At 47.1% G+C, this 21,079-nt stretch overlaps 1 protein-coding gene across 1 annotated transcript in view; it reads right to left on the reverse strand.

Moving 5' to 3' along the window:
• Positions 1–549: 549 nt before the first annotated feature.
• The window catches only part of LOC147637462 (serine/threonine-protein kinase BSK1-like), a 61,670-nt gene continuing 41,140 nt past the window's right edge, over positions 550–21,079 (reverse strand). The window contains exons 7-10 of the mRNA XM_086799255.1: positions 18,645–18,833; positions 2,407–2,577; positions 2,192–2,305; positions 550–1,585 (exon numbers count right to left, since the gene is read on the reverse strand). Of these exons, the coding sequence (XP_086655381.1) occupies positions 1,340–1,585; positions 2,192–2,305; positions 2,407–2,577; positions 18,645–18,833 (720 nt within the window). The 3' untranslated portion in view covers positions 550–1,339. The remainder of the gene's footprint in view (positions 1,586–2,191; positions 2,306–2,406; positions 2,578–18,644; positions 18,834–21,079) is intronic.

Here is a 21,079-nt window from a genome sequence, read left to right on the forward strand (position 1 = left end):
AACACAATAGGCCACAACCCCCCAAGTAGTCCACACTGATAAAGAGGACACACTGAGTTCAAACACACAACTCTCTTACTGCTTCTACACAATAATGTATACACGACCACATACCACTTTACCACATCAATCCAGACCCAGATTCAGCCTTCACTGTATCTTGATGTGTGAAGGTGTCATAAAAACAATCTTCATTGTCTTTGTAGGCGGGTTTTGCTTCAAGTAGAATTTTTGACACCATAAATAAAAAGGTTCACTGCCATGATGTGGATGCTCTACAAAGCCCTAGCGCTTGTGTACTACTGATTATAGCACAACATATCTTATGGATCATTCTAAACAGAACGTCATTTCACATCTCTCAATGTTTAATTTGCTTTCATAACTCAATTATTCATGTAAGCTTTGGGTACGCATCACATGGATTGGATTGAATCTTATCGTCCAGCGATCAAAGGTGATATAAATGTGACGTGTTTTGCCCCTTAGTAGTAAATCGAAGGTGCTATTAACGAATCACTAACTGTATCTATGGAAGACAAATGACTAGTGGAATCCTGAGACTTCAGGATCAGCTACATATACCTAGATGAATCCAGGAACATGCCCAAATTCACCTTATAAGAAAGTGCATGTTATAAACTCATGGCAGTCATCCACAAGACTAAATAACCATCCATCATGCATAGTAAGGTGGGGATTCAGAATTCTCTCCCAAGAACTTACTGAAATGCATCTGCCATCATCGCATGGACTACATTAATCATTCCTGGTATCAAACCTCACGTTCATAATATTAAAACCCACTACATTCATGCATAATATTAATACCCAGGACATGCATGATATTGTTACCTGCAACACATGGTCTTCAGCTTTTAAGTGTTTCCAAAACACTATGGCATTATAAGCCTCCTGATCAATGCCGCAGGCCATGGAGCACAAAACAAGCTCTCCGATTCTATTTTTCCTGAAATTCCACAGTTTCTAGAGAGAGTTCATCAGATGGGGTTGATGGCAGTGAAAACAATTGCAAGCTTATCTTTTGCAATAATGACGACACAACCTTGCACGAGCTACACCCCTACTTGAAGCATTACAAAAGAATAGGAGTAGGCCATAGATAAAAGCAAATCTGTTGGGTCAGTGCCAAAACCCCTGTGTACTCCTCAATGCAGGAGACAGGTAAACCCTTTCTTGAACAAAGCAAACACATATCACACGTACTGCATACTCGAGAGATACAATCACCCAACAACCTTCAGTCTGTGTCAACATCGTGTACCCTTGAGAATCCAAATCACCGTCACTTCAAAACTTCCACAAAATGGCTGGCACACTAGCTCTTCCCACTCTTTTTGGCCTCTAAAGTAGCACCTTCATCCATCATGTCAGCTGCTTCTTTTTCCATGTTGAGTTTTGCTAGTGCAACAGACTGCAAGTAAAAAGCTGTTGCCCATTCGGGATTTACATACTGAGCTTGCATTGCATCACGAAGACCCGCATCAGGCTGATCTGTCATAAGGTAGGCCAGGCTGCGCCTTGCAAAGACAGTTGGAGATACCATGGCACCACCATTGATAAACTGCACAATATACATTACAACATTTTTTTCAAGCCCAATCTCAAGAAGGGACACAAGCATGCATACCTTTTTTTGTGAAAATTATTTGAACAAAGATCCTTAACAGTGTACATGTATGTTAATGGAAAGTTCAAGTTATCTCCCAAACTCAATTAAAACCAAAGCATGATCTTGATTCCATAAGCTTGAATCATCAACTCCATCACGCATAGCATAGACTACATGTTACTCGAGATTTGTCACCTCAGTAGACAAATATTTCTCACTTCTCTGGAGGTGAAGAGCATAGTTATGCCACAATGAAGGCTAGCACACGAAACATACACACACACACGCACATGCATGGAGGGTAGCTGCTGGGCAAATCGCACCACTTTGAATAGAAAAAATTAACATAAACCAGCTGGCCACAACTTGGATGAAAACTTCAAAGAAAATTTGCATGTCTGTTAATAATGCAACAATGGGGATTTAATGAGCTATTTTTTAAATTGCCAATAATCAATGAGAAATCTTGTTATTTACCAATAATCAATTAGATATTTTAAGGGGAAAATAACCAAGTTGCCTTAGCTTTAACCAGGTCTAGATGAAGGTCAAGCTTACTTCAGAGTACCGTTCGATAGCTAAACCAAAATCTTTTTCGCGGAAAGCTAGATCACCCTTTTTCCTGGCATTCAGCATCTCCTGCATTTGTTTAGTCCACATCTGGAAAGAAAGCTGGCCACAAACACCAAAGCACAAAAGAGAGAGATTAAGTGCACAAAAGACATGTGAAATATAGGGTTGACAACTAATAAGAGAGAGATTACAGCTCTCACCTCATTTTCACCTGCATCATCTTTATAGTGTGTCTTCACTAGAATTTCATGTATTGCTGTAAGATCCATCCTGGAGCATGCATCTTTGAATCCAGAAGATGCACGGGTAACACTAGGTAAAGGTTCAGGAGGCAGCTGTTTACGCACACCCAGCATCGTAAAAGAAGGCACCTGTGCAACCATGTTCATTAAGTCAAGATAAGATGATGGTGACACCTTAAAAGGCAACACAGATGTAGCCTTCATCTTGTATAACCACTCCAAACCAAGAGGCGAATCAATATCACTTTATATTTTTTCAAAAAAAAAGCTAAAATGGCCTATGAGACCAAAGAAAATACAACGTGTATAGAATACATAATGGTTTATGCCTAGAGCATCCCAGAAGTGCCATTGCAACAAAGAAATGAAAATGGGCATGCGCTGAACATTGCAAGAGCTAGAAAAGCACTCTAGAACATTAGTGATAAGTTATCGCCAGATGCTCCTTCACTAAGGCTGCAGGCTCTCTCTTATCAAAAGAGGGGGTGGAAAAGCCCATGCACATGCACACACATACACAATATATTAGGCGGAATACAGCCTAAAGACTCCTATGTACTCCACTATTTTTCCTAAACACATTATGTATTCCACTTTGGCCTAAAGACTCCTATGTATTCTACATGCGCATGTGTGCATGCCTGCGTGTGTCTGTGATAGAGAAAAGAGAAAGAGAGACCTTACCTATGTTTTCAAGATGAATGAAATGGAATGGTGAGATGAGGTGAACATGTGAACATGGCAAGTTGGATGCCAGACCTGTGCAGGCATGCATGCCTGTGCGCGCATGCGCTGTGTGTGAGCGAGAGAAAGAGAGACCTTGCCAATATTCTTAAGAGACCATAGTGGAACACAATATATACTTAGTATTAAAAAAATATGGGGGATGCTTGTCACATCCCCTAGAGCTATCATAAAAAAATATGAAAATGAAATGGAATTGTGAGGTGAGCATGTGAATATGACATTTTGGATGCCAGACCTCATCAGAGTTTCCCATATGCTCCTCTTGAAGGGCTATGAGCTCATTTTTGTCAAGGCAATGGATTTACTAAAACACCTGAGAATCTCCCCTTTCAAGCGGCTGTGTAATAATCCCTGTGTGCCTTTAAGCAACATGTCTCAGGTTTACCTTTGGGTCCCTTGCTATCTCGTCTGAGTAGATGTGGCCCCAGACATCCTTGGTTTATGGACATTCCTCTAGGTGCGCAGGGTATACAAGAATGCAATGCAAATCTGTCTAGCTCCAACTAGTACCATAATGGGCGTGTAATATGTGATACATAGGCGATGGCAAGGCATACCTCGGAGCATGATCTCCGGGTGTGAGTGTAAGTGAGCTAGCCGCTCCTGGATATGGTGCTGGTGTCGAGCCCGTTATCTCTCTGATCTCCCTCTGATGCAGTCTGGGAGTCTGGTAGCCTGGTGCTCTCGGTCTCCGTCTGGCTCAGAGGTCCGCAGCGCGCTGAAGTGTAACCCCCTCCTGTGTCAGAATAGGCACTGGGATAGATCTCTGGAAGAAATCAGTGAGCTGGAGCTGGAGCTGGAGCTGTCGCCCACCTCTCCCTGTGGCATGAGTCCGTAGCAGTGTCTCTCTGTGGCGCTATGTCTCTAGCAAGAACTGGCCAAATCTGCGCTGGTCTGCGGACTCCATGATCTGGCGGAGTGAGGGATGTCCACTGAAGATGGTGGTGTATCTCTCTCTAATGACACTATATGCTGTGCATCTGCATACATAATGTTCCTCACTCTCAACCTCCTTCTGGCATAGTCTGCATATCCTCTCTACTCTAGGGATCCGTGTTGCCCTACCTGCCTCAATCTCAAGCTAGTGTGATGACACTCTGAGCTGGCCAATCACCACTCGGGCACTGTGAGGCATGTACACATCCATGTATCCAGGTCTCTGTATGAATCCATCCGCTGAGATATGCATAAACTGATCTCTGTAGTATAGCATCTTCGGCGGTAGAGGCTGACTGGGTATAATCCAAGTCTCTTGAGTGTATCGCTGCCATAAATCTTGCCGAAGGACTCTGTTCCTCTCACTGTGAGAGAGTTGGATGTGTGGTGCATGTATATCATACTGGAAAGGTGGCAGGTGATCTATGTCAAGACCATGCTGAGTGACCCACTGTATCATATGTGAATACCATGATCTCCTATCTCCACTCTCTGCGAGCTGCCTGGACGCCTCAAAGCTCTATGTGAGAGTCGATCTGATGGCATATCTTTGATCCTCTGTATGAAGCAGATCGTCTGGAAGAGGGCCTCTACTAGCATAGGAGGTGCAGCAAACTCCGTCCGGACAATGTCATGTGGGACGGAGGGTTTGCTGCGGATCATCCGTGAGAGCATGAGAATCTGAGGCCTCTCGATCTGAGACCATGTGGAGGTGGCGAGCCCAGGTGCCCATACTGCTGCAGCATACATCAAAGTAGGGGTGACTAGTGTGTCAAACAACCACCCCTTCGTGCGGGGTTCTTGGAAGTGTGCCTGGTGACACTGTCTCTCTAGCATGGCCAGAGCTGCATACCCTCATGTGAGTCTATCCTTGGTTGCCTGTGCCATAGTAAATCTTCCTGGTGGAGTCGTAAATGTAATCCCCAGGTACACATGAGTCTACCTGTCCTCCTGCTAGTGTGAAGATGGCCTATCGTCGAACCGGCCCTGGCCTTGGTTTTCCCAAGGTTCACTGTAAGCCCCCTCTGTGTGCAGAAGTCATCGAGTGCATGGAGATGGTGCTGTAGTCCCATCTGCGACTCACAGACCAGAATAACATCATCTGCATATAGCATAATGTGGACTGTGGTACCTAAGATGTCTACCCCATCCCCACCACCGTGACCAATGAAGTCAGCCACCTCATCGATGTATAGCCCAAATAGTGTAGGAGAGAGTGGGCATCCTTGCTTCACACCTATGGTGCTAGCAATAACATCAGATAGCCCCCCGAGGCATCGTATGCGCCTGAAGACCTGCTCATATAAGGAATAAATGCCCCAAACCATCTCTGATGGGATCCCCAATGACTGTAGGCGCTGGAAGAGTCTCTCTCGTGGCACCGTGTCAAATGCTTTGCGGAAATCCACAAAGCAGCAGTATAATCTCTTCTCTCGCGCCCTAGCCTGGTCAATCAGACACCTCAGAGTGAATATAGGGTCAATAGTGGAGAAAGCTCGTCGGAATCCAGCCTGCCCTGGTGCTCGCAGTCCCTCCTTCTCTGCATATGAGCTCAACTTTGCCTCGAGCACTGCGCCATAAAGTTTGGCCGATGTATGACGAATCATGATAGTCCTGTAGTTGCTGGGGTCTAGCATGTCTCCCGCTTTGTGGAGAGGCACGATGGTGTGCATAGTCCACTCAACTGGTAGGCCCTCCCCTAGTGCCCTATTAAAGAGGTGAGCAACAAAGGGTCCCAGTGTGTCAGCTGCATAAATAAGATGCTCACTCTGTATACCTGTGTGGTCAGCTGATCTCCCATGCTGTAACCGACGGATAGCTCTCTCTACCATCGAGGCGGTAAAGAAAGTGGAGGTGGTAGGGCGGGATTCCTGTGACTGTGGTATGGGCAGCTGCTGAGGGATATGGTAGAGGCTCTTTGCATATGTGTGCCATGTGTGTGGATCCTCAATCGGGGTACAAGGAGGATCTCTCATCCTGCGCCATGTAGTGGCTGTATCTCTGCTCATGAGAAGGTGGTATATATCCCAGTACTGTGCCTCCTCATATGCACGCCTCTTACGGCGTGTGAGGATCCTCATCTATCGGCTCGCCTGTCTCTGTGTGATGGTCCCCAGTGCTCTCTGGGCACGGAGGTGTCTATATAGCTCTCTGCACTCATCATCATACCACCGATTCTGGGGCATGCTCCCAGATCGATCTGTATGTGCAATGTGTGTATGATGGGGGAAGCTGCGGGTGGCAGCCGTATGTAGTAGAGATGACAGTTGGGTGGTGAGTGTGTCTAGAGGTGACAGGGGATCCATCTGGAATAGCCCGTCATATACATGATGCTCATATATGTCTGCCAAGTCATGGGTGAAGTAGAAGGTTGTATGCGATGCCTATGTGGGCTGTGTGGGTGCTGGTGTGGAGCTCGCCAGTGAGACAGTAAGAGGTACGTGTGATCTGCACCAATAAGACAGGGGGGGATGGTGAAAGATGTCATTGCCTGTGTGGTCTCCATGGACCCCATGATGTAGTCCACTGTGCTACCCCCCTGATCGTGGAAAGCATGTCAGTGCTCCTGAATCCTGCCACTCTCATCCCGTTATAAATAACGAGATGGTGTCGCGCTCCTAGCTCAGGTAAGTGAGAGAGAGAGAGAGAGAGAGAGAGAGAGAGAGAGAGGCGGAAGAGAGGGCGGTGAGCAGTGAAGCGACGGGCGGGAGAGAGGCGAGCAGCGAAGCGAAGAGAGGGAGAGGGAGAGAGAGAGAGAGAGAGAGAGGAGAAACAAGAGAGCGAAGCGAAGAGAGAGAAAGAAAGAAAGAAAGAAAGATTTTATTAACGTCTTCCAAAAGACCGAACTCGGCCTATGAGACAAATCGGTGTACCTGTATGGGGTATCCTCTGTCATCCCAACAAAATGAAAAAGTACTGAACTAAAAAGCTGAATCTGGGTGTGCAATAAGTACAATGAGTGGTGAAGGGGATGGAGCTCTACTACTAGGAGAATGCAAAGCTATATGCATGTGTTGGGGTAAAGGCATTATGCCCACCCTTATAGTGTGTACTAGCCCATAAGTTTTATAGTACATAGTACACTTAGTACTTTTAATGTACTAAGTGCACTATGTGTACTAGAGCAAATATACATGTGTGATAGGGGAGTCACACACTCATACTGTGAGTTGACTTATCCCCACATGTCTCTCTCTCTCTCTCTCTCTCCCTTCTTCTCTGTGTGTGTCTCCCACATGAAACTCTAACTCTCTCCCTTCAACTGGTATCAGAGCCTCTCCATCCTGATGCCCGGCATCTTATTTCTCTGTGCACTTAGGTTGCAGTCATCCCCTAGTCGAGCCTCTGCTCACGGGTGCCACCTGTTGACGCCAACATCAGCCAGCATCGCTACCTCCTACAGACCGTTGGCTCCCGCAGCGGAGCTAGTGCTTGCAGCACCTCCTGCACACCCTACGTCAGCAGCAGACTACGCAGTGCCCACCAGCCATTAAATTTGTCCACAGGCTCCCAAAATGGGTGCATGTGCGACCATTCTCGCATGGCCAAGGGCAAGGCCAACACCCAACATGCTGTGCATACAGGCAAGGATGGAATCTGGAGCCTGAGAAGGACACGCGCATCCACTGGAGCTCCCCCGACGAAGGCTGGATTGAAGGAGCTTCCCGCGACGCCGTCTCTGACAGTGCCTCTATCGCAGAAGGCCGCTGCTCCGCCTGTCGCCGCGTCTGGTTCCGTCCGCTCTGGGAGCTGCCCACATGTCTGTGTGGCCCGTCTGTACCTCCGCGATGTCAGCTTACTGTTCTACACCCTTGCATCCAGATTCTAAGCCCTGTACCTGCTCATCCGACAGCTCCTGGTGCTCATCCGTACCTGCACAGCAGCAGCAGCATCGGCTACACGAGTCAGCAAATTCGAAGCCCCCCCCCCTCTTTTCTGCACAGGGCTGCCCAACCCTGGGATTGTGGACAAAACATGTGTCCAGCCCTTCAGGATCAGGTGCCTGATGTCCAGCCAGCCAGGAAGAGATGCGCAGACATTATGGGATTTTTCCAGCATTTTTGGGGATTTAATTCAGCATTTATTGCTGAATTTACTCAGTCGTGGGAATATGATGCTGGCTGCCTGTTTATCAGCTGGCCGACTGCTCATGATGGGAAGTATAAATAGAGGAAGCCACAATCCCATAATTCATCTCAGTTTTCACCAAGTGCTCAAGCGAATCAAGGGCCAGTCAAGCCAAGGAGATCGCCAAGCAAACGTTTGGACTTCTGAAGGTCAAGGGCAGGATTCTCCAGCCAAGAAAAGGTCAAGTTTTCTGTATTTGTTTTCAGATTTACATCATTCTAATAAAGCAAATACACCATCCGTGGTGGGGGCCCTACAGAGGGTAATTGGGACCCAATACTATGTCCTCTCCATCTCCCCCTTCTCATGCTGTCTGATGTGAGCAATCTCACATTCGGGGCTAAATTGCAGGAAATTGGAGTGCAAATCAAAGGGCTTTTGTGCCAATTGGGTTGATTTGCATGCAAGCACTGGCATTTGATGTTTTGGGCAATGTGTTGATGCCTGTCAAGCACTCAATGTGCCAGTAAATCAAGGGGCTTTTATGTATTGGATGTATATGTGGCCAGGGGGAAGCATTGTGAAGACTCTGGATGCCTTCATGTGCATTAATGTACCATTCATGATCAGAAATTGATCTTGAATCAAAGGGCTTTTCAAGATTTTGTGCTTGTTGAGCTTGGCAAAGCAGCAGGGAAAACTTTTATGCCTTGAACCCTCAGTAATCCACTTGCAGTCAAGGGGCTTTTGCCCAATTTCTGTCCGGGACTGTTGTATGCAGTGGTGAGGACTGTCAAGGTCTGATTTTCACTCATTTGGACAGCCAGGAGAGTATTGCTACTGTACTTGCTGGTACAGATTTGGTACAACTTTGTACAAGTTTTGGCATGGTTGTACATTGATTTGAGTGAGGAAAAGGCTCATTTGCAGCTGCTGTACTTGCCGGTACAGATTTGGTACATCATTGGTGAGCACTTAGTACTGTTCTACAGTATTTTGGAAGGGGAACAGAGCACATCTAAGGTGCTGTCCTAAATCTGCAGCAACCAGATTTTGGTGATTTTATCACATTCAGGGGGAGGAGAGTTGCATTCGTGCTTCCACAGTGGGAAATAAAATTTGGGAGAAGAACTGTGCGCACTTTGTGTGCTTTTGGTGCAGTGTTTGCACATCTTGCAGGGAGTCAGGCATTGACCGTGTCAAAGGTTGCATATTGCTATGGCAACCACAGGTGAGAGCTCTTCATTGCTTCACATCAAGAAGCTTGAAGGCTCACATAATTATGACATTTGGCAAACCCAGTGCTATAATGTGTTGCTCCAAAAGAAGCAGCACAAGCCCATCAAAGAAAGGGGTGTAATGCCCGCTTCTCTTACTGCTGAAGAATGGGAAGATATGGATGAGCTAGCAAGATCCACTATCATGTTGTCTGTGTCAGACACTTTACTTTTCAGCATACGTGAAGAGAAGACAGCTTGGGGAATGTGGCAAAGATTGCAGGACTTGTATGCCCAGCATAGTGCCTCAAGTAAAGTGTATTGGTTGAAGAAACTCATAGGTCTTCAAATGGTCTTCAAATGAAGGAAGGGGCGTCTATGACAGCCCATCTAAATGAGTTTAATGGTGTTGTCAGCCAGGTCATCAATCAAAAGTTGGCAATGGACGATGAGTTCAAAGCCACCTTTCTCTTATGCGCTCTGCCAGAGAGTTGGGACACATTTAGGACAGCCACTAGCAATTCAAATGCTATGCTGTCATATGCAGATGTGGAGGGTGCTCTACTTCAAGAGGAGATGAACAGGAAGAACAACTCTGTTGGAAAGTCCAATGCAATGAATGCACGTGGGAGATCCCAGCAAAGGGGTAAAAGCCAAGAGCGGGGAAGGAGCAAGTCCCGCTCCAAAAAAGACTTGGAATGCCATTATTGTGGCAAGAAGGGACATTTCAAAAAGCAATGCTACAAATGGAAGAATGATCAAAAGGAAAAGGGCAAAGGCAAAGACAAAGACAAAGATGAAGCCAAAGATGCAAAGCCAAAGGGCAAAAGTGGAGTCAAGATTGAAGAAGTCAATGTGTCACATGCAGGTGACAGTGAGGATGAAGTCCTATTCATGTCTTCACTTGATGCCCATTCACTCCATGCAAGAGATGGTCATGGTATGCACTCATGGATCATTGATTCAGGTGCCTCCTTTCATGTCACAGGTTGCAGAGACTTGTTTGTCAGGTATACTGCTGGCAATGAAGGAGTAGTTTATTTGGGTGACAACCATGCATGCCAGATTCTTGGCAGAGGTGATGTGAGGCTTGTGTTGTCAGATGGCTCACAGCTTATGCTCCATGATGTCAGGCATGTGCCTGAGATCAAGAAGAACCTTATTTCTACTGGACAGCTTGATGATGCTGGTTATGTTACCACATTTGGTCGTGGAAAGTGGAAGATTAGTAAGGGCTCACTGGTTGTTGCCAGAGGCTCTAAGGTGGACACTCTTTACTTCATGCATGCTAATGTTTGTCACCATGCTAATGTAAATGCAACCGAGCTGCCGGAAATCTCTGTGTGGCATAGCCGGTTGGGACACATGAGTGTCAAAGGAATGGAGCAATTGTCTCGTTTTGGTTACTTGCCTTCTCTAAAGTTCTCAAGTTTTCAGTTTTGTGAGCATTGTATATATGGCAGGCAACTCCAGTGCCCCCACAAGAAAGCTCTTGGAGAGAAAGATGCTCAGTTAGAGCTTGTGCATACAGATGTATGTGAGATGTCTCAGCTTTCTTTGGGAGGGGCAAAATATTTTGTCCCCTTTATTGATGATGCCACACGCAAGGTGTGTGTTTATCCTCTTCGTTTGAAGAGTGATACATTCTCACTGTTTGAGAAGTTTGTTGCTCATGTTGAGAATCAAACTGGCAAAACACTGAAGGCTTTGCGTTGCGACAATGGTGGAGAGTATATGTCCAAACAGTTTCAGGACTTTTGTGATGCTAAAGGCATCAAGAGGAAGCTCTCTACTCCTTATGATCCTCCACAAAACGGGACAACAGAGAGGATGAACAGGACCATTTAGGAGAAGGTCCGTTCTATGTTGTCACATGCTGCGTTACCTCATGGTTTTTGGGCTGAAGCTGTTATGACAGCCGTTCATCTTATAAACAGGTCACCTAACACGAGGCTTGGTGGGAAAGTGCCAGAGGAAGTATGGACAGGGAAGCCTCCGTCCTACAAGCACTTGAGTGTTTGGTTGCGTTGCGTACGTGCACATACGCAGGGAAATACGCACCAAACTTGATCCTAAGTCTCACAAATGCATATTCCTAGGATATGGTGACAGAGGTGAAATGGGGTATAGACTTTGGGATCCAGTGAATAGAAAGATTATACGCAGCAATGATGTCATTTTTGATGAAACATGCATGTATAAGGAGCCTGCAAGGCAACAGGAGCCTGGCAGAGTCATCTTTGATGATGATGGACATCGTGGACAACAACCAAGGGCTGTAAATCAGCCATTACAGCAACAAAACCAGCCCTTAAATGGTGCTAAAAATGGTCCAAATGGACAGCCAGAGATGGCAGAAGATATCCCTATGGATATTCCACAGTTAGAGGAGATACCGGGCATGATCTTTCAACCTTATGGCATGGAACAGGAGCCACCAATAGGTGATATGCAGGCTGGACAGCAACCTGCAAATGATGGTCACGGGGTACGGAGGTCCACAAGACCCTCCAGACCCCTTCACAGGTTTGTTCCAAGGGTTGACTACTTGATGCTCACTGACTGTGGGGAGCCCTCATGTTATAAGGAGGCTTTACAGAGGGCAGACAAGGCTCTTTGGGAGCGTGCTATGAAGTCAGAGATGGATTCTCTGCACAAAAATGGAACATGGAAGTTGGTGCATTTGCCTACAGGCAAGAAGGTTTTGCCATGCAAGTGGGTTTACAGGCTCAAAGTTGCACCTGATGCAAAGCCAAGATACAAAGCCAGGTTAGTGGCCAAGGGCTTCAAGCAGGAATATGGTGTGGACTTTGATGAGATCTTCTCTCCAGTGGTCAAAATGACCACACTTAGAGCTGTATTAGCTTTGGTTGCTCATGATGATCTGGATTTGATTCAGATGGATGTGAAGATTGCTTTTCTTCACGGTGATCTCCATGAGGAGATATATATGCAACAGCCAGAGGGTTATGCAGTGAATGGAAAGGAGAAGCTTGTATGCAAGCTGAAAAAGAGTCTTTATGAGCTCAAACAGGCACCAAGGGAATGGTATCATAAATTTGATACATTCATGAAATCCCAGGATTTCAAGAGGAGTGACATAGATCACTGCTTATACACCAAGAAAGCTTTGGATGGCAGCCTATTGATCCTCATCTTGTATGTTGATGATATGTTGATTGCCGGGAAATCTCGTAAAGAGATGGATGCCTTGAAGAAGAGGCTACATCAGACCTTTGATATGAAGGATTTGGGTGATGCAAATCACATTTTGGGTATGCGGATACTTCGGGACAGAAATCAGCATGTGTTGTATTTGTCTCAGAAGGAATACATTGGCAAAGTTTTGCAGAGGTTCAATATGGAAGGGGGGAAGAAGACTAGTACTCCTTTGCCTCCACACGTGAAACTCACTGCTATGGACAGCCCACAGTCGGATAGTGACAGGGCTGATATGGCCAAGATTCCGTATGCTTCAGCTTGCGGCAGTCTCATGTATGCCATGGTTGCTACCAGGCCGGACATTGCATTTGCAGTGGGAGTGGTTACTAGATACATGGCCAAACTTGGCAAGAAGCATTGGGAAGCAGTGAAAGGTGTCATGAGATACCTGAAGGGCACACAGGATATGTGCATCTGCTTTGGCAAACAGGATGCATTAGTGCATAGTTACACGGATTCGGATTATGCCGGTCATCCAGATAACCGGAAGTCTACTACCGGTTATGTGTTTACATTCACAGGAGGTGCTGTGTCATGGATATCCAGGATGCAGAAGTGCACTGTCTTATCTACTACAGAGGCCGAGTATATTGCAGCCACAGAGGCTTGCAAGGATGCATTATGGCTATCTCGGTTAGTGATTGATTTGGGTTATACAGGGGATGTTCCATTGTTGCATTGTGACAGTCAGAGTGCCATCCAGTTGGCAAAGAACCCTGTTTTTCATGCAAAGACGAAGCATGTGGATGTGAAGTATCACTTCATCAGAGAGGTGATAGAGAACAAGCTGATTCAGCTTGTCAAGATTCATACGGATGACAACCCGGCTAATCTATTGACAAAGAGTTTGCCTCCAGAACGGTTTGCTCATTGCAGACACTTGATGGGCATTGGATGAGGCCAGTTTCAGCCTTGATATGGCCTTGTATATTATCATGTACATGCTGATTTTTTTTTCCGTCATTTAAGGGCACTTTGCCTTTAAGTGGGAGGTTGTTGGGGTAAAGGCATTATGCCCACCCTCATAGTGTGTACTAGTCCATAAGTTTTATAGTACATAGTACACTTAGTACTTTTAATGTACTAAGTGCACATTGTGTACTAGAGCAAATATACATGTGTGATAGGGGAGTCACACACTCATACTGTGAGTTGACTTATCTCCACATGTCTCTCTCTCTCTCTCTCTCTCTCTCTCTCTCTCCCTTCTTCTCTGTGTGTGTCTCCCACATGAAACCCTAACTCTCTCCCTTCAGCATGGAGTATACAATCATGATATGCAACCTAGCTAGCTCCATCCTGTACCATACTGAGGGTATAAAATGGTATACATCAATGAAGGGGGTGTCCACAGCTCCCTAAAGAACATGCCTGGGTGTGCTCTGAAGCGAGCCAGTCGCTCCGCACCCTCTCTGTGAAACTGAGCTCTGATCTCTGTCATCTCTCTCTCTGGTATAGGCGTGGTGTCCGAAAGCCAAGTGTCCTCTGTCTCCTGCGGGCTCTGAGTGTCTCTGCTCTCTGGAGAGTAATTCCCTGCCGTGTAGGGGCTGGGAGTGGGATGGATCTCTGGAAAAATGTAGTAATATGTGTCTGTCGTCCCCCCTCTGGAGCTGTCTGAGCCTGTAATGATGTCTCTCTGTGGCGTTGTATGTATAGAATGAATCTCCCCATTATGCGCTAGTCTGCTGCCTCAAAGATCTGGCGTAGGCAATGTGGCTCTTTGAATAAAATGGGATATCTCTCTCTGATGGCTGTATATGCTCTGCATCTGCATACATAATGCTCCTCACTCTCCACCTCCTCTCTGCACAATCTGCATACCCTCTCCTCTCGGGGGATATGTATCTAGGCCTCTCTATAAATCCATCATCAGTGATACTCATGAAGTGATCTCTGTAGTATAGCATCTTCGGTGGAAGAGGTTGTGTAGGCGATATCCATGTCTCTCATGTATAGAGCTGCCATAGATCCTCTCTCAATACTATGTTCCTCTCACTATGAGAGAGACAGATATGTGGTGCATCCCTGTTATACTGGAATGGTGGTAGATGATCCATGTCTAGGCCATGCTGTGAGAGCCAATGTGTGACCTGTGCATACCATGATCCTCTGTCTCCTGCCTCAGCCAGCTGTCTAGATGCCTCAAAAGCTCTGTATGACAATCTGTCCTGTGGCATCTCTCTGAATCTCTCTAGCAGGCATATAGTCTGGAGTACTCTACCATCATAGGAGGCGCAGCAAACTCTGCTCGGATAATGTCATGAGGTACTGACGGTTTGCTGCGTATCATGCATGCCATCATGAGGGCCTGTGGTCTCTCTATCTGTGTCCACCAATGGGTAGCAAGGCCTGGCACCCATACCGCTGCTCCATACATCAATGCCGGTGTGACTAATGTGTCAAATAGCCACCCCTTCGTCCGAGGCTCCTGAAAAAGGCTTGGTGGCACTGTCTCTCTAGCATAGCCAATGCTGCATATCCCCGTGTCAATCTAGCTCTGGCTGCTAAACCCATGGTGAAGTGTGTGGCTGCTGCAAAGAAGGTAACCCCTAGGTACACGTATGATGTCACCACCTCGACCTGGCGTCCTGCGAGAGTGAATGTCAGCTGACTCCTACCCTATCTCGATGTATGAAAGACCATAACCTTGGTTTTCCCAAGGTTCACAGTAAGACCCCTCTGTGTGCAGAAATCATCGAGTGCATGTAGATGCTGCTGTAGACCACCTGGAGACTCAGACACTAATACAATATCATCAGCATAAAGCATAATATGTACTGAGTTACCTGCTAAATCAACTCCATCTCCGCCTCCCCGTGTAATGAAGTCAGCCACCTCATCAATGTATAACCCAAATAGCGTGGGGGAAAGTGGGCATCCTTGCTTCACACCAATGGTGCTAGCAATAGTCTCGGACATAACTCCTAGACATCTGACTCGTCCAAAAACCTGCTCATATAATGCATAGATGCCCCATGTCATATCTGCTGGTATGCCAAGAGACTGCAGGCGCTGAAAGAGCCTCTCTCGTGGTACTGTGTCAAATGCCTTGCGGAAATCCACAAAGCAGCAATAGAGCTTTCTCTTCCTCACTCTGGCCTGATCAATCATACATCTCAAAGTGAATACATGGTCACTAGTAGAGAAAGCTCTCCTGAAGCCTGCCTGCCCTGATGAGCGTAAACCTGCTCGCTCAGCATATAAGCTAAGCTCTTGCTCCAACACTGCACCATAGAGTTTGGCCAGCACGTTGCCAACCATAACCGTCCTGTGGTTGCTCGGATCGAGCATATCCCCTGTTTTGTGAATCGGCACAATGGTGTGCATCGTCCACTCCGCAGGCAAACCCTCTGCTAGTGCCCTGTTAAACAGGTGTGCAAGAAAAGGAGCCAAAGAATCTACTGCATATATGAGATGCTCACCCTGCAGGCCCATATGGTCGGCAGCCCGTCCATGCTATAGGCGGCGGATAGCTTCCTGTACCATCGAGTGGGTAAAGAAGCTAGCTGTGGTAGGTCGAGGCTCCTGTGGCTGAGGTATAGGTGGCTGTTGTGGGGTGTGGTATAGGCCCTCTGCATATGTGTGCCATGTATGTGGGTCTACAATAGGTGTCGGTGTCCGAGGCTCTCTGAAGCGCCGCCATGAGACACGGCTATCTCTACTCATGAAGAAATGAAAGATCTCTAGCTCCTGTATCTCTGCAAAGGCCCGCCTTTTGCGGCGAGTAAGTCTCCTCATCTCTCTCCTCGACTCCTGCTCTGTGATGGCTCCCAAGGCTCTCTGTATGCGGAGCCGTGAGTATAGGGCTCTGCACTCGTCATCATACCATCTGTTCTGGGGCATAGTCCCAGATCTCGCAGGCTCTCTTGAGTGTACACGATGTGGGAAGCTCTGTAATGCAACCGTGTGTAGGAGTGATGCCAGCTGAGCTGTAATGGTATCCATAGGTGCCAGGGGATCCATGAGTAGGAGCCCATCCTCTACTCTGCCAGTGTATATGTCTGCCATGTCATGTGTAAAGTAGATGGTAGTGTGTGGCGTCGGTATGTGGGGGGCTTGTGATTCTGGTGATCCGGCTAGTGAAAATGCCAAGTATGTATGATCTGCCCCAATAGGACGAGGTGGAATGGAGAATGAGGTGACAAGCTGTGATGCCTCCAAAGACCCCATAATGTAGTCTACCACCGTGCCTCCGGTCCGTGTATGACCCCCATGTGGGAAGCATGTCAGCCCTCCTGATCCCGGCCACTGTAGCATCCCGTTATAAATAACGAGACGATGCCTGGCTCCCAACTCTAGTAAGTGGTCCCCATAATGTCCTCTGTCTGGTCCAGTGTCCTCTGATGCCCGACTAGCCCCTATCTCCTCTGGATCCACAGGGTGGAGGATCTCCATGTCATCATAGTCATACACCTCACACTGTCTGCTCTGAGTGTGGGCATTGAAGTCGCCCGTAAGAAATACTTCCCCTAGTGTAGAATAATGCATAATCTCCTCTGTGATGACAGACAATGACCCTCTTCCTCATGAAGGTGACCCTCTCCGTCTCTCCTGCAAACTGTAGGATGAGGGCTCGCTTGCGTGTTGAGTCTTTCCCGGCTCTCCATGCTTTGGTGAAGGGGAGAGAGTGCTCTTCCTTGTAGCCGAGCTTCATGCATAGAAGCTGTCCATCTTTCTCGGGAGTGGAGTCGGGTGTCTTGGCTATACCTGTGTCTCGAATGTTGAGGCGGCGGGCATGCCTCATCTTCTCCTCCTCAATGGTGGTGTGAATGATTTGGTGTTCTTCCCTTTGAGTCTCCTCCCTCACTTCTTTACGGATGTTCTTCTTCACCACCTCAACCCATCCTGACTGCTTGGCTTCGAGCTTTCCCTCCATGTTCTTTGTGATCTCCTTGGAGATCTCTTCTTTGATGGCCGTGAGAGTGTTGTCATTGATCTCCCCTTCTTTCTTCTCAGTATTCTTGATGGCTACCATTTCCACTTTCAATGCACTCACCTCCTCCTTGAGTGCCGTGTTCTCTTGTTCGAGGTTCGTGACCCGTGCTTCGAGAGCCATGATGTGCTGGTGTAGTTTGTTCTCCACCTCATTGAGGTTGGAATCGGATGTCTTCTTGTTCTCCTTGATTAGTGCCTTCATTGCCGTCTCGAGGGCCTCGAGTTTCTCTTGGAGACTCGGGGCCATTCCTCCAGATCACTCTGCAGTCCTTCCCACAGGCAGGGAGGAGAGAGAGAGAGAGAGAGAGTTATGTTGCTGCCTTGGGGGCCTGAGCAAGGGTGGGTGGGGAAAGGGGGGCAGCCAGCGCAGCGAACAGAAGCCACAGTGGGCGGCGAACAGAGAGAGAGAGGGCGGAGAGTGAAGTGACAGGCACAGGGCAGAGGAGAGAGGCGAACAGTGAGAGAGGGGGCGGCGGAAGCCAACAGAAGGCGCAGTGGGCGGCGAACAGAGAGAGAGCAGCGAACAACGACAGTAGCGAACAGAGGACAGCGGGGAGAAGGCGGCGACAGTAGCGAACAGGGGCGGCCCCGGGAGAAGGCGACAGTAGCGAACAAGGGCGGCCCAGGGAGAAGGCGGCGGCGAGCAGGGGCGGCCCAGGGAGAAGGTGACGGAGTGGGTGGGCGGCGAAGAGAGAGAGAGAGAGAGAGAGAGAGAGAGAGAGAGAGAGAGAGAGAGAGGAAACAGGTGAAGCGACGGGCGGGAGAGAGGCGAATAGCGAGGCGAAGAGAGAGAGAGAGAGAGAGAGAGAGAGAGAGAGTTATCTGGAACTCTTGCAAAAGTTCCAGAAAAAGCTCATACGAAAACAAGCCAATATCATCCAAAAGATCACACAAACATCCGTGCTTGTTACTCAATTTGAAGTTGACATGCAACTGAGGATTATCCAGCACATAGAACCAACTACACACACAAACCATACATGTTGGCCATCTACCGTGATTAAGAAACACACAAAAAATGCCTGATTCAGCATGAAGAATGCATCTCTCGTGAGATGGACTGGTACTAACCTCATTTCTCCTCTGCAGGAGCACCAATGATTGTACAAGAGCTCTTACATTCGGTCGCTCCCGGGGTTCAAACTGTAAGCATCGTGAAGCCAACCTTACAACTTCAGTTCCATCCTCGCTTGTAAACTGGCCTTCCAAGTGCGAGTCCATTAAGGACAATGCATTTCTCCCTTTGATCAAGTCTAAAGCCTGCAACATCGAACCCCAAAAATCTCTCTCTCTCTCTCTCTCTCTCTCTCTCTCTCTCTCTCTCAGATAGTTGTTTATCATCCTAGGGTTTTCATTAATCTTTTGCTTGTGCCTAAGTGCACCCCGAAGTGCATTGTAATGACTGTGAGGTACCGGTTTTTGGTCCCATATGCCTTCAAGGCATTCCATGGACGTTAATATGACTTTCTTTCTTTCTCTCTCTCTCACATCTTCAGTCACAGATAATCACCACTGTTTCTTTCATAACGCAGGGGATACCAAGTAGGTAGGGTAACTCTTTGCGGCGACAAACTAGACTTGGGATACCCCAACATAACTGTCATGAATGACATTTCTCACAACAGCTCCAAAGCCACATACTGAAATAGTGAAACAGGAGTGGCAAGACACCCAGTCCCAAAACCAGGTGTCCATCCACTACCGCATAAGACAGGTAGACAAGATCAAAAGTCAACGGCTACTGTTTCATGGCCTATCCTCCATCCACAAGAGCTTATTGATGAAGCTCATGACCAGAGGATACCTGGTTATACATAGCTAACATGCTATTGTCACTAACTTTGATCAAAAGGAACTTATTGCTGTCACCGCCTGGACATAAAACCCCACCTTATTGATTTCTGAGCCAACTCCTAAAATGTTAAAGTACAAGCTATTGAGAATGGGGGAATTTTTCTTATTAATACAATATGTTAAAAGGTCAACAGGTGATTCTGTTGGAGGAGGGATGGAGATCAAGCAGCCACGCTTCATACTCCAATGTTCCCATTGGTTCTCTTGGCATGGCCTCCAAATAGACTGTCTCCCCCCTTTTCAATACAGCTTGGATACCTCACTTCAAGACCTCACCCAGCATGAGATTAATCACATCATTCTGACAGATCTCGTTCAGCTACATACTTGCAGAACCTGGCTACTCCATAAGCTTCTTGTGGGGCTTCACTTCTTTAGAGAGCACTTCCTCAAGGTTTCAAGCAATAAATTCATTGAAAAACCCGTGTCTCTCAGTCGAAACATGTCCCATGCCATGTGGCTAGCAAATGGCTTCATATTGGCTCCAAGGAGAGACGGGGCAAAGGGCATCCTGTCACATTCATCACCCATGTGAGTGCCATGTAGACACGATCAGCCGACTCAAGCGCACATCTAAGGGCACGATTGGATCAGATTTGACAGCCCAACAGGTGCCCAGAAGTACCTAGAACGTGCAGCCACATGTGGGACATTTATTGAGCACAATATGAACACATTTAATGACATATATGATAATACTTTTGGAGGTAAAAAGTGATGGCCAACCAGAAAACGACCAACCATAAGAAACCTATAAATAGGCAGTGACGGAACTAGATGAGATGATCCATACGCCCAATCTGAAGATCCCAGTAAGAAGCGGCCAAGACAAGTTACGGATAAGAAGCAAGGAGTTCCCAAGAAGCGAGATTCAGCCCAAGAACAACCCGAACAATAACCTTTTCCCATTGTTGCATTATCACACAATAGGAATGTGTCAGATTTAGACCCAGATCATCATTATACATATTCATCTTTTGCAATTTATGCAGTATATTAGGTCCTTATTTGCAGTAGATTAGGTCCTTATTTACAGCATGAAAGTGATTATCGTTAATTGGCGAGCTTAGTTAGCGCTTAATTAGCATGAACACGTCCACAAGCATGTTACATTGGTATCACATAACCAGGTCAACCTACTACTTCTTGCTTTAGGCACATCCTGAGCCATTTTGCATAGAAGTTGTGTTCGGGTTTCCCACGAGCCATGTGTGTTGGTTTGCACAAGTCTCTACACAGTTTTACGTTACGTCTTGCATGTAGGAGCCTTGCATGCAGTTTGTGCTAGAGTCTCGGTTTTCCTCCCTACTTCAAGATCTGTGTTTTCTTAACGCAAAGGAGGATCTGCATGCATCTCTGTGAACAAGCAGTTCTTACCCACACTGATCGATTCAGGCACCATTGTCACTGGGTGATAATTAGGATCAGAGAGGACAGAGTGGGCTTCTTGAACCTCTATGCACCAAGCAAAGCCACTTTTTGCAGCACCGTCCGTGTCCCTCCCATGGACCGACTTTTGATGCATCAGTGGTGATTTTGTCATGTCAGAGACGATGGAGGACTCAGAGAGGTGGCACGGTCACAGTTTCAGGCACGGAGTAGTAGGCCTAGGAGGAGCTGATTCTGGCTTTGAGGGGGCAGGACCCTTCGGA

This window comes from Cibotium barometz, chromosome 6 (assembly GCF_041138505.1).
Source record: "Cibotium barometz isolate CiBa-2024 chromosome 6, ASM4113850v1, whole genome shotgun sequence".
Lineage (NCBI taxonomy): Eukaryota > Viridiplantae > Streptophyta > Polypodiopsida > Cyatheales > Cibotiaceae > Cibotium > Cibotium barometz.